This window comes from Salmo salar, chromosome 28, assembly GCF_965601325.2.
Source record: "Salmo salar chromosome 28, fSalSal1, whole genome shotgun sequence".
In the NCBI taxonomy this organism is placed as follows: domain Eukaryota; kingdom Metazoa; phylum Chordata; class Actinopteri; order Salmoniformes; family Salmonidae; genus Salmo; species Salmo salar.
Window position 1 is genome coordinate 3,317,176 of NC_138318.1, and position 13,899 is coordinate 3,331,074.

Here is a 13,899-nt window from a genome sequence, read left to right on the forward strand (position 1 = left end):
AACATTTTCCAGTACTGTATATGTTCTCAATAGCCATCAGATTGATGTACTAAAGACATGGCTACATAAGCAAATCCCTGACAGGCAAAGATTTATGGTACACTGAACAAAAATATAAACGCAACATATAAAGTGTTAGTCCCATGTGCTGAAATTGAAAAATCCCAGAAATTTTCCATAAGCACCAAAAGCCTCTCAAATTGTGCACAATTTGTTTACATCCCTCCTTTGCCAAGATAATTCATCCACCTGACAGGTGGGCATATCAAGAAGCTAATTAAACAGCGTGATCATTAAAGGTGCACCTTGTGCTGGGGCCAATAAAATGTACAGTTTTGTCACAACATGATGTCTCAAGTTGAGGGAGTGTGCAATTGGCATGCTAACTGCAGGAATGTCCACCAGATAATTCGAAGTTCATTTCCCTACCCTAAACTGCCTCAGTTGTTTTAGATAATTTGGCAGTACGTCCAACTGGCCTCAACCGCAGACCCGCCCAGGACCTCCACATCCGGCTTCTTCACCTGCAGAATCGTGTGTGGGTACTTCTGTCTAATTTTCCATTGTGGGGAAAAACCTCATTCTGATTGGCTGGGCCTGGCTGCCAAGTGAGTACGCCTTTGCCCTCCGAGGCCCACCCATAGCTGCACCCCTGCACAGTCATGATGTGAAATCCATAAATTAGGGCCTAATGAATTTATTTAAATTGACTGATTTCCTTATGAACTGTCTCAGTAAAATCTTTGCAGGTTGCATTTATATTATTGTTCAGTATACATTTACCCCATATGCCTACATTCCAACCAGCAATATTAATCTTACAACGAATCCTGCATGACACCTAATTAGATGTGTATAATACAAGCAGCATGCACAAACACATTTCCACTCTAGTCATTTAGCAGATGCCGTTTTCCATGAATTAGTCAGTTGATTCAACTAAGGTACGTAAGACATCCAAACACCCAATACATTTTTGGTCTTTTTATTCAACTCATTGTCTTTTAATCTTTCAAGTAAAACGATGTAGAATTACAAGGGAAAAGAGGAATGTAACAAATGAAAGACATCAAGATAACAAAATAAGACCATTACCATATTCCACCCACCCATTCACTGAAAACAGCACCCTGCCCAAAAATAGCTTTTCCAAATGCAAGTCCTCAAAGTAAATTGACAATATATAGAGCCACCTGGAACTGTACCAGTGTTTTATTCACATGTTTTGTCCAAGTACTTACATGAAAGAGGAGCAATGAAGAAATGACAAAAGTAAAAAATAATGATATAGAATTTGATAGCACTGATGCATAGGGTGCGTTACTTGTGATTTACAGAAGGTGGATTTTTTTTATACTAATGACAACACCCCAACGTCAGGTACTTGACAAGGCAAACTGGGATCTCCGTCCACCTGCTCGGCCTAATAGGCACTCATTTTATTCCCAAAGATTCAATACCCTTTTAGATGAACTTCATGACGTTGACCATAATGTCTGACTGACTTTGGAAAGGTGAGGAGAATTAAATCAAAGTTCTGCTCCTGTTTCTGCATTGCCAGTAAGCAAAATAAGTACTATCTTCAAGATACATAAGAGAGACAGACATATTTAGAGCTTGAGAGATGCATTGTGTGAGGTACCAGGAACATAGTAGTATTTTGATTGAAATTTATGTAAAAGAAATACTACACAACGATGCACTCAAATTATGCTGAGGACAACATGTCTGATGGGCAAATAAAAAAATGCAGGCTGGATTTAAAAAGATGGGCAGAAAAATCACAAGATAGGGAGGCCCAAGCAAAGATCAACTCCAGCATAGTGCAGCAAAGATCACATTTACAGATCTGCTCTCTTCCTAATTCCCTGGAAGAAACCATAAAATATCCATCACTTATCAACTGACTGGAAACCTTCATCTGACGATACAACGGTCACTCAAAAGCTTATTTTGAATCAATAACCCTGGCAGCGAATAAACTCTGTATATAGGGCACAATTTAAACCTCTCTCGGACACATACATCTCTTAGTATTCCAGTCTTTTTAAATGTTTTACAGTACATAGCGTGAACTAACAATTTACTCACTCGCAACAAAGTCCCCGCAGTCAAGCCACTGTCTGTATGAAGTGACACCTTCAGGACTACCAACACCTCACCTCTGGAATGGCACTACCATGGTGCCACCTTTCTCTTTGCAGACAGTCTGGCATCCCTGAGCCTTTCCCCCAGTTGATGATGGCTGAACTGGAGAGGAGACCAGCTTTAATGTGGTTTGGGGGGAGAGGGGCCCAAGAGGGAAAGAGGTCACTGACCTGCACAACACTCATTGTTCTGCTCTGGTCTGTCAGTGTAGACAAAGCAGCAACTTTAGAGGTCATTTCCCCTCTGTTACAACCTACCCCTCTATTTTTCCAGTCAGAATCCCTCACTCCTCATCTCTAGTCCTCTCATCATGTCTTGTTGTGTTGGGCAGAGGAGGAGCGGGTGTTAGCGGCTGGTGTGCGGGCCTGAGCCGCTGCCATAGCCGCCACGCTGCGCAGCACCCTGTCCGGGGTGCCCTCTCCCGAGCCGGCGTTCCCTTCATGGGAAAGCCTCTCCCGCTTCTGGGCGTGCCTCTCCTTTCTTTCCTTCCGGGTCTCCCTCCCCCGGCCCTCTCCTTCCTTCCTGTGGCTGCGCCTCCTGCCCCTCTCGGTGCTGCGTTCACGTTCACTGCCGGAGGAGGGTGCTCGTGAGTGGTTGCGCCCGGTGCTCTGGGAGCTGAGGCTACTGCTGCTGCTCTGGCTCCTGCTGCTGCCACCACCATCGCTACTCATGCTGCTGCATGCACTGTGGCCCCTGGACGAGCGCGTCTCCCGCTCACCCTCCTCCTTTCCCTCGGAGGGCTTCTTTTTTTCCTTCTCCTTTTTGCTCCCCCTCTTGCGGTTCGTCTCCAGGGCCGGGACGAGGGCACCAGGGCACTGGCGGGTGGAGCGTGCGGCGGTGCGGCTTGACTGGGTTGGGGTTGTTGTCTTGCTGCTTCCTACTTTGTTGTAGCAGTTGGTTTGCGGAGTGGCTGGTGCACTTTTAGGTTTGGACTTCTGGTTCTTGTCAGAGGAAGCAGGAGAAGTGGCATTCTGCCCACTGGTCTTAGCCGCAGGGTCTTTCCTGCTGCCAGGGGTGTCAATCCTGCCTCGCATGGCAAGGAGTTTGGCTGCAGCGTTCAGGGCTGAACACCTCTTCCCTAGGACCTCTGGCTGGCTAGTGCTAGAGGGCACACTGTTGGACTGGGGTTTTCTCTCTGGGGTGGGCTGAGGAACAGAGGATTTCCGGGTGACTCTCACAGAGGATGTCTGGCTGCCAGACTCCCCAGTACTGGTGTTGTTGGACACAGTCCTGCCCACACGTTCAGAGCTCCTGGCGGGTCTTCCAATCCGCCCGTTGCTCTCGCCGTCCCCCTCGGTCTCCTGTCGGCTCTGGGCTGAGCGGGTGAGGAGGTGCTCCTTCCTGGTTTCAGAGGTGTCAGAGTCTGAAGAGGAGGACCTGGACTGCCTCCTCTGAGTAGCATTGGTGAAATCTTTCTCTGTCTTTCTTTCTCTCTTCTCTGGGTCAGAGCAAACCTCCCCTCGCATCCTCTTGGCAGGTGCCCTCTTCTCTGCACCCTTCCTGTGTTGGGCTGACCGTGTGGGAGTGGAACACACCGAGGAGGGAGAGGAGGAGTGCACAGACTCCTGACTGCTCTGGCGACTGAGAGGCCTCTTGTTGCTGGTGGCTCTGTCGTCGCCGACGCTCTCCTCTACCTTCTGTTTATCAGTCTCTTCTGGTCGAGGAGCCACTGGGGCCTCTGGGACAGTGTCTTTGGCTCCAGGAGAATTCTCCACTTTCCTCTTTTTCGGTTGAGAGTCACTAATCTCCTCTTCTCCATCCTCTTCTACCTCCATATCTGTTATCTTCTCTGAGTCTCTGTTATGGGTAGTCTCCACTGGAGCAGGCTCCAAAGCCTGGTTCTCGGTGGTGGTAGTGGCTGCTGTAACAGTGGTGACAGTTCTGGTTGTGGCTGCTGTGGGGATGGTGTTGGGAATTGGAACAGAGGTTGTGGTGATCGTGGTAGGGACTGGTGTGTGGGTTGGTTTGACGGTTGTGACAGTTGTGGTAGGGTCTGGTGTAGCAGTTGATGTGATGCTTGGCGTAGGGCCTGGTGTGGGGGTTGTGATTTTGGTAGAAGTTGGTATGGAGGTTGTGGCAGGAGCTGCTGTGGTTGGGGATGGTGTAACGGTGGTGACAATTCTGGATGGGGCTGGTGTGGAAATTGTGGTTAGATTTGCGATTGAGGTTGTGGTGGGTTTACTAAGTGTTGGTAGATTGGTTGTGACAACTGTGGTAGGGACCGGAGTAAGGGTTGGTTTGACATTTGTGAATGTTGGTGTGGGGGTGCTGGTTGGAGTAGAGGCTGATGTGGCAATTTTGGGGATTTGGGCTAGAGCTGGAGTAGGGATAGTGATTTGGGCAAGGGGAGGAGTGGAAATCTTGTTGGGGGTAGGAGTGAAGATTTGTGTGGTAGTTGTTGTGGAGATTGATGGAGAAGTAGAGACTGGCGGTGAAGTGGTGACTCTAGGTCTTGAAGTGAGGAATTGGGCCAGTGTTGAGGTGAGGACTGCGGTTGGAATTCGGATGGGACCAGAGGTTGACCTTGAGGCATGACCAAAGGTCATCCTCGATGTGGATACTGTGTGTGAGCTTGGGGTGGAAACTGTGGGTGAGCTTGAGGCAGGAACAGAGGTTGAGTTTAAGGCGGGGACTGTGGGTGAGCTTGTGGAGTGGACTGCAACTGGAACAGAGGTGGAAATGGTGGATGAGCTTGAGGCAGGGACATCAGTTGAGTTTGAGGTGGAGACAGAGATTGGAATTGAGGTGGGATCTTGAGTTCGGCTTGGCGCAGGAATAGCAGTTGTGGTAAGGACTTGAGCTGGGCTTGGTGCAAGGATAGCAGTTGGGGTTGTGGTATGGAACTCAGTCTTAGTGTCTGCTTTTAATGTTGCGGTGGAGTCCTCAGCTTTGGTAGACGGAGAGGCTTGGCTGGTGCAGACAGCAGAGGTGGCCACAGTTTGAGGCTTAGTGGGGGCAGACGGGGCTAGTGGCTCTGTGTCTGCAGCAGCAGTGTCAGACAGGGAACCAGCTTGGCTGGTGGTGCTGGCAGTGGGGGTGTTTGAGTTCTTTCCTGCACCCACTGCATTCGTTACAGTAGTCGAGTTCTTACGGGGACGACCTCTCTTGCGTTTTGGGGAGAAGGGGGGGCTCCCATCCTCGCTTGGTAAGCTAGGGTGGGGAGGGGATAGATGCTCTGGCTGGGGTTCCACCACCCTGAGGGGAGTCTTGGGGGGTCGGCCCCTCTTTCGTTTCAACGGCGGGGTCGAGTTAGCAACATTAGTGCCCGAGGATGCGTTGCCTTCTTTTCCTGGCTGAGTGTCCATTTTCCTGTGGTAGTTCCCCCCTCTCCCTCGGCCCAGACCCTGTTCTCCTAACTGGGCCGCCACGCGAGACTCACTCTCAAGCCGCCGCCGCACCGGCAGGTTCCTCAGCACCGGCATGTCAGGGGAGTGGTGGGGTGGGGAGTAAGGAGGGTAGCTTCTGGCAGGATGGATGTGTCTTAAAGGGGATTCTTGGTCCTCTGGGAGGTTGGTGATCTTTGAGGAGTATTTTGAGGCAGTCCCTTTCTCTTTGGGGGACTGTTTGGTTTTGTCAGGGGCCTGGGATGTAGCGTCTCTGCTTGGCACGTCTGAGCCTCGGCCCGACTCCGCGTGCTCCGTCTCCTCTGATGAGCCTCCTCCCGTTCCGCTGCCTCTCCTCTTCTTCCTGGGCTCCTTGTCCTCCACCACTGTCACCAGGCGACCAGGGAGCTTCCTCAGCACCTTGGCCGACGGGGAATGTTCCGGGAGGCCTAGCAGGACCTCCCCGTCGGCTGACTGGCGCTTGCGTGGCGACCGGGAGAGAGAGCACACCAAGGGGGGAGACAGGGACTTCTGGTCCCTGCTGTCATAATCCCTGGCCTGGGTAGAGTATGACTGGTGGTCCACCGGACCCATGGAATCCGAGGAGACACACACTCCCTGCTCACTCCTGGGTGACTTGGTGTCTGACTCCCCTGGTTGTGTCAGTGGTTTCCCAGCTGGAGGACTGGTGGCAGTGGAAGGCACTGAGCTGGAGTGGGACTGGGTCCGGAGAAGTGGCGCTGCCGACCCGAATATGAGACTGGAGTCTCTAGAAGGAGAGGCCGGGGTTGTCGCTGCAGGTTTGGCAGATTCCTGGAGCCTTGATGAGGTGGTGTGGGCCCTTGGGTGCTCTGTGCGAGCCGGGGTGGTGGTGTCTTTGGCCCCCCCTCGTCCTCTCAGAGCAGAGCGGAGTCTTTCAGGCACTTCTCTGGGGGTGGGGGTGTCGGGCTCTGGCGAAGTGGGCGGTGGGGAGGCCGTGGTCCCTCGGAGCCTGCCGCTGGTCCTGGTGGAGGGGGCGCCTTTCTCTTTGTGTTTGCGTGGGCGGCGGCCCAACCCGGGAGTCGAGGGCTCCTCTGCTGGCTGTGATGAGAAGTCCTCGTCGTCGTTGTCTGAGGAGCCTGCTTGCAGCTTCAGGCCTTCCTCCTTTGCTTGGTCAAGCCCCTTCCTGGCAGCCTCCACCTGCTCCTGTAAACACAGAGTAGAGAGATGGGCAGTCGCTAGTGCTTTTTATTTTAACTCCGGTCTGTAATAGGGTGAACCAATTAAACATGGACACATGTCAAGCTCTCTTAAATGCAATGAGAAATAGCAATCTTACCTCAGCTTGCTTTAATTCCTCCTTGCACACATCCTCCAATGAATCCTCTAGGAAGTTCATAGCATAGCGTTCTATAGGTGTTAGCTGAGACATGGGGGGAAAAAGACAGGCGGTCACATTTGCTCCATATCGTCAAATAACAGATGGGATAGGGCAAAAACAGGGATATTGAGCAACAATCACCTGCTCCACAAGAGCTGCTATCTCCTGCTCGGCCTTGGAGAGCTCCTCTTCTTCTGGGTCCCTCCCTTCACCAGCCTCGTCCAATGGGATGGCCTCGTTGAACTCTGCCAGTTCAGCTACCTGCTCTGCTTTGGCTTGGGAGGCGGCCACTATGTCCTCCTCATCCTCGGCACGGCACAGGGCCTGTGGCAAAGAGAGAAAATGAGTTTATGGGAACAGTGCCACCTGGAGTAAGACTGATGTTTGCTGACTTAAATAACACAATTATTTGACCTCTAATAATCAAGTTTATTAATTATATTTTTAAAGCTTGTTTGTATGGAGTCAGTGCTGATCCAAACACTCAGGTGCTTGTCTCTGGGTCTCTTCCAGACTCCTGCTGCTGTATGTTGTGGTATAAACAGGCGTCTATGGTCTGAGAGACACCTGCTCTGAACACACCAGTAAACCTCCTATACATCCTGTTATTGCCAGTGTGTTGGTTGTGTCTGACCTGCTCCAGGATGGTGGTGCTCTGTTTGGTGACAGTCTCCTCTTCCTCAGGCTGGGGCACAGAGAGCTCCACGATCAGCTCCTTCTTCTCCCCCTCCGTCACATCAAATAGTTCCCTGATGGTTTGCTGAAAGGAGAGAGAGAGGAGCGTAGTTCGTTTTTGAACTGCCCTCAAGTCAGAGCGAATCTACGACGTCAAAGAGTAGTGTCAGTGGAGACGTACCTGTCTGAAGAAAGCAGTGGTGAAGTTGCCTCCTTCGATCGCCATGTCTCCCAGCATCCTCTTCTGGTTGGCCTTCTTCAGGATGTTCTCCTCCACCGTGCGCTCACTGATCAGCCTAGAAGGGGGTGGGGGGAGAATAGTCACACCAGATGTTCAACACATTGTCGTACCTTCGGAGTCGAAGTACGCGGACAGCTCATGCTGTTTCTGGAGACTTTCAGGGGAGGGTTTCAGCTGGGCACCTGTAGATGTGGACGTCGCGGGTCTGTCCGATGCGGTGGCAGCGGTCCTGGGCCTGGGCGTCCATGGTGGGGTTCCAGTCACTGTCGTAGAACACCACTGTGTCGGCGCCCGTGAGGTTCACCCCCACGCCGCCGCTACGCGTGGACAGGATGAAGCAGAAGATGCGGCGGTCCGCGTTGAAGCGATCCATCAGGGACTGAGAGGGAGAGAAAGATGGACACAGGAGAAAACAAATGTTTTTGGTTTTCAGCCGACAGTCAGAATCCTTTAGCAGTTTCAGCACAATGTTGAACTCCAGGTCAATTCCATTCAACTCAAGAAACCAAATAGCCGGAAAATTCCTTTGAAATGGAATTGACTCCAACTGACTGAGTTGCTGAAGACCAACACAACAACAGAATCCCATAGAGCTCAGGAGTCACAGCGCCACTCACCTGTCTCTGCTCGACGCGGGTGCTGCCGTCCAGGCGAAGGTAGATGTGCCCATGGTAGCCAAGAAACTGCTCCAGCACGTCCAGCATGCGGGTCATCTGGGTGAAGATGAGCACGCGGTGTTGGCCCTCCTTCAGCCATCGCAGCAGAGTGTGGAGCGTCTGCAGCTTACCTGCACACACACCACAGTGTTATCGTTCAAAGGCTGTATTGAGTTAAAAGCACTTTTTTTCCTCAGACAAATGCCTCAATGTCTTCAACTGAAAGACACGCTGCTCTGGGGAACTGAACCCACAGACACAGAACCTGAGCCTGTGAACCCAGAGAGACTGTGTCCCGTTCCAACTCATCATCACTGAAGTAACAACAGTTGTACTTAACACAGTGGTTTTTCGTGTCATGGCGTGTGCAAACACACAGCCAAACTGATGGGAGGTGTCAGAGTTAAAATTCCTCGACGAATGCCAAGCTAAAATAAGACAAGTTTCCTAAAAGACTCTGCATGGTCAATCCAATGTCTGCAATGGCCGGACCGCATTTACTGCAATGCGGCCCCCGCAGAAGTCAGAGCATTCATATATCTTGCGATTCAGCGAGCTTTCATACGCATCCAATAAATTGGTCTGCACCGCACCACTCGTAGTTATTCAGTTCTAACAACTTCTAAATGTTATGCAGCGAAAAATCAAACATACTGAAAAAATATATATAAAAAGCAACAATTTCAAAGATTTTAACTGAGTTAAAGGAAAATCTGTCATTAGGCCCTAATCTATGGATTTTACATGACTGGGCAGGGGTGCATAGGGCCCCTCAGACAATCCCACAGGCGAAAAAGACAGATGTGGAGGTCCTGGGCTGGCGTGGTTACAGCTCTGATGGATATTCCTGCAGTCAGCGTGCCAATTGCACGATCCCCAAAAACTTTAGACATCTGTGCCAATGTGTTGTGTGACAAAACTGCACATTTTAAAGTGGCCTTTTATTGTCCCCAGCACAAGGTGCACCTGTGTAATGACCATGCTGTTTAATTAGCTTCTTGATATGCCACACCTGTCAGGTGGATGGATTATCTTGGCAAAGGAGAAATGCTCACTCACAGAGATATAAACAAATTTGTGCACAAAATTTGAGAGAAATAAGCTTTTTGTGGGTGTGGAAAATTTCAGGGATTTTTTTTTTTTTTTCAGCTCATGAAACATGGGACCAAAACTTCACAGTTAAAATGTTTTCCAGTGTATACCCAAATCGGATTTTAGTAACCACATTGAGGGCTTGTTACTATACATCAAATCACCATGACGGACCACCTTGATAGATCAGATTTGTTGAATGTGCGCCAATCAAGCGTCTTTCTACCCCACAGTCTGCATTCCAGCGACCTTTTTACCACATCTATCCCCATTATCTCCCAATCTCTTTCCAGGAGTTCAAATTAATTTTCCTGCCTTGGAAATCCCTACACGAGGTATCATAAAGACATTTTTATTTGTGAACTTGTTCTGATAGCCTTTCATCAAAGTTCTCCATGTTTGTTGTCAAGGAAGTGAGTTTGTGTTTACACAGGATGTACCAGCCCCACCTATTGTTCTAAGCTGACATGTGGAATTGTTTTAAGATGGATCATTTAGCCATTTGATTTAGAATTTTAAGACCCCTTTAGGTATCCACAAAAAAATTGAAAACAATTATTTAATTAAATATTACATTTGCGCTTTACTACTATAACCCATAGAAAAACACATTCATAAATGGCAAAAAAAGGAATAAGGTTTTGAAGTGTCTGTCCGATATCTAGTAGATATGAGAAAGCTCAGGAAATATATAAATATTATTTTGTAACACATTTTGAACCCCTTTAGGGTAGGCACAAAACTACCTCCACACTTACATGAATTTTTTTAACCTGTAACGGTTACCTTTAGACAAGTCCCGTGACAATTGTGGGGGGTCATAGAGCATAACGGAGAACACCATCGAGTTCCACAGTGGGATCACATTAGTTTGTAAACCAAACGGTTCAGATGCGTCAAAACACAAGTTGGCACATCAACGGTACCGACTTCAGACGAGTCCCCTTTCACTTGAGACCACCATCGTGTTTGTGAGAGTCTCCCCTTTCCATAGAGTGGTCATTTTTTAACTCTTATATTTTTTTAGATTGATGCACTGGTGTGTCAATCGACTCTAGGGTGTTAAGTCCTATAGAACAAACAAGTGTGTTGTCTGAGGAGTGGGGACTCACCGCAGTCGTACTGGATCAGCCTCAGGTCAGGGAAGTGGGTCCTCATGTTGCACTGGATGCGGTGCAGACTGCGTGTGAGCGGGGCCACCTGGGAGGAGAGCAGCGAGGTGAACACGGCCTGCTTGTGGCTCAGAGATGGAGGGGGGTGGCAGCTGTGCATGGTGATGGTCGGAGCCTCCACCGGTGGGATCACAAATGTAAACCTGGAGGAGAAAAATCAGGTAGGCATCACAAGAAAAATAAACAGAAAGTGTTTGAAAACAGACACACCGAATTTAACTAATGAAGGGCTTGGTGATTGTTTTTTTGTTTGTTTTTTAAATCAGGTGTTAGTGAAGGGCTAGAACAAAAATCTAGACAGTGGAAAGCAGCAGCCAGTTTGTTACCTTTCTATCACATCTTTGAGCAGCTGCAGCCTGTCCTCAGTGGTGTGGATGGCCTCCCTCAGGGCGCGGCTTTGGTGCCAGTAGTCCACGGTGCTATGGGACTGGGCGAATAAGCAGGCTGTGTGGCCCGAGCGGCCCCACTGACCCAGGGCCCTGGGGGCCGGAGCAGGGCAGGAGCCCGGGAGGAAGGTGAGGAAGTCCAGCACCTCATGGCCGTACACGGGCTTGGCGCTGCAGTGCAGGTCATTGATCCGGATGATTTGGGCCAGGCGGCTGTCTCGCTGCTTCTTGAGGCTGTCTGCCAGCCATGACTGACCGGGAGGAAAGGGAGTTGATAAGTTGATAAGACAGCAACAAAAAGAACTGAAAACAACCTTGTTCTTTTTTTGAACCTCCTATTTTGGACTCAACGTGTCAATGTATGGCTCATACATGAATAATAAACCATCTGCAGTCCTCTCCCAGCAGCAAAAAGCACAGAATCGTTACAATTTTACTTGGCATAATTTAGAGCATGATAGACATGCTCGTTCATGTCATGTAGTGAGTGTGCGCGCTGAAATTAGTGGGATTGCCTTGTTACATGCACTTAACATTAGTTATTTTGATCACAACGATCAAATCCATGCATCATAATAATAAAACATTTAAAATTAGATCTATTAGACCTCAGAAGTAGTTTAATTTATCTTTCAATTGGCTACATTTATCTGGAAACCAAGCAGAAAATGATGTGTGTAGCCAGACAATTGTCAAACTAAATCAGAAACACCATGTATCTCCTAAATGCTGTCGCTGGTGTATTTTGTTTGAATTTTGGAATATATTGCGGGAATCACAGGCACGAATACAACTCTCGAGAAATGTAAACTGCAAATTTCACCTGCTTAAAAAAAATATGTTTTATCAACCATCCAAATCAAATAGTTCCATGCCATCTGTCCTTATAAACATGCAGAAAGGTATTCCATGATATGTAACAATCCAACACTGCAGTTGATTTCCAGCAATCATAATTTAGCACATAAGCAAATGCAATATATCAATTATTACACGACATTCAAGGAGTAGGACATTTGATGCAAACATAAGTAGGCTATAACTTTCCATAGTATGAAATTACATCCTCACAACTGCTTTCTTGCCATACTAGTCTGTACAACAAGGAATTAGCCACAAGCAAACTTTGAGGGACATTGGGCGAGTTAGTTTTACATGGCCCAGTGGCAGCACCAGGCATTGCAAAACTAACTCGCCCAACGTTGATTGGCAGGTGGAATGATGTCCAATGAGGTTGCAAGGTTAAAGTGGTTGGCGGGATCAGGTCGGCACAGCATTTTCAAAAAACATACAAAAAAGTGATGAAGTCTCTTTAAAGGAACATGACAGGGGTCAGTTTAAGAATTATGCTGTGGACTGATATAACTCAAAAAGGTACTACTGTGGGATATGCTAGAAAATATGACAACCTCATTACTTCCTACATGGTGATTTAAATAAGAAACAAGGGGGGAAAAAAAGAGATTTGTAAAAAACAGATGTAGTGGAAGTACCATGTAAAAGGGGGAGCGAGGATGTGGGCGAGGTTGTGCCCGAGGTCGAGGAGGGACAAATCCACCAACATGGGACCCTGATTTAGGTACGGCTGATTTAGTGTCGCTGCTCTCCTCACGCGTTGACAAAGAATTCAGACGAGCTAGAGAGGAGAAGTGACTTGTTCAATACAGGGATTGTAAATACAGAACCATTTTTCAAATAATTTGCATTCATCAACTCACCTTTCTGTTCTGTGCTGGTTTCTGCTGGCCCTTTTACTACCTTCAGCACTGGGCGAGGGGGCTCAGGCTGACTGGGGGCTGGGGTAGGGTTTTGAAGGAGGGCAGGAGTAGGGGTTCGAGGAGGGGCTGGGATAGGGATTCGAGGAGGGGCTGAGGTTCTAATTGTGACTGACGTAGGGGTTCTAGGGGGGGCCAGGGTGTATTGAGCAGTGGCGGGTCCGGGGTGGCAATGTGCAAGGGGAGATCTCAGAGCAATGTTGGTATTGGCATGGTGGTGTATGGAGGGTGATGCCTGGGGGGCTACGCGGGGAGAAGGGGGCACTGCCAGGGTGGGTACACCTCCTCCTTCCTTGCTTGACTGGCGTACCATGATCTTCACAATCCCAGAGTTGGTCACCATGGAGGAGGGCACTGGAGAGGAAAGACGATTAAGAACATGACCATCCATGAACCGCTTAAACAACGAGTCCAGGGTGAAAGACAGCTAACCAGAGAAGAGAAGATCAGATTAGGGACCGTAGTCTTGAAGGGGGACACTGCTGTACCTTGAGAAGCGTTGAGAGGAAGCTGGATTTCCGAGGGTGCGGGAGAGGGGGTGGCAGCATGGGTGTTGGCTGAACTGAACACTGCTACCTGGGCTGGCTGGCTGATGAGGTGGTGCTGCCCTCCGCTGGTCACCAGATGCATGAAGTTACCTGCGGAGCCCACAGTAAGAACCCATTTAGACACCCCTGTCAGCGCAGTATAGGATAGATACTGTACCACAAAATTTAATAAAACACCAAGATGACTGCCTATATCAACACATTCTAGAGTTATGACATGGGCCACATATCACACACACACACACACACACACACACACACACATACATACATACATACATACATACATACATACATACATACATACATACACACTTCTTTCATTCAGATCTAGGATGTGTTGTTTAAGTGTTCCCTTTATTTTTTTGAGCAGTGTATATACACACACTGCTCAAAATAATTAAGGGAACACTAAAATAACACATCCTAGATCTGAATGAATTAAATAATCTTATTAAAATACTTTTTTCTTTACATAGTTGAATGTGCTGACAACAAAATCACACAAAAAGAATCAATGGAA

General features: G+C 48.6%; 1 protein-coding gene across 2 annotated transcripts in view; it reads right to left on the minus strand.

Moving 5' to 3' along the window:
• Positions 1-969: 969 nt before the first annotated feature.
• Positions 970-13,899, minus strand: part of LOC106589275 (uncharacterized) — a 34,435-nt gene continuing 21,505 nt past the window's right edge. For both annotated transcript variants that reach the window (XM_014179027.3, XM_014179026.3), the window contains 12 exons: positions 13,317-13,466; positions 12,772-13,182; positions 12,547-12,689; positions 10,994-11,304; positions 10,608-10,810; positions 8,365-8,534; positions 7,930-8,126; positions 7,688-7,802; positions 7,466-7,591; positions 6,973-7,155; positions 6,790-6,873; positions 970-6,656 (listed from right to left, as the gene is read on the minus strand). In XM_014179027.3, the coding sequence (XP_014034502.3) occupies positions 2,457-6,656; positions 6,790-6,873; positions 6,973-7,155; positions 7,466-7,591; positions 7,688-7,802; positions 7,930-8,126; positions 8,365-8,534; positions 10,608-10,810; positions 10,994-11,304; positions 12,547-12,689; positions 12,772-13,182; positions 13,317-13,466 (6,293 nt within the window). In that variant the 3' untranslated portion in view covers positions 970-2,456. The remainder of the gene's footprint in view (positions 6,657-6,789; positions 6,874-6,972; positions 7,156-7,465; positions 7,592-7,687; positions 7,803-7,929; positions 8,127-8,364; positions 8,535-10,607; positions 10,811-10,993; positions 11,305-12,546; positions 12,690-12,771; positions 13,183-13,316; positions 13,467-13,899) is intronic.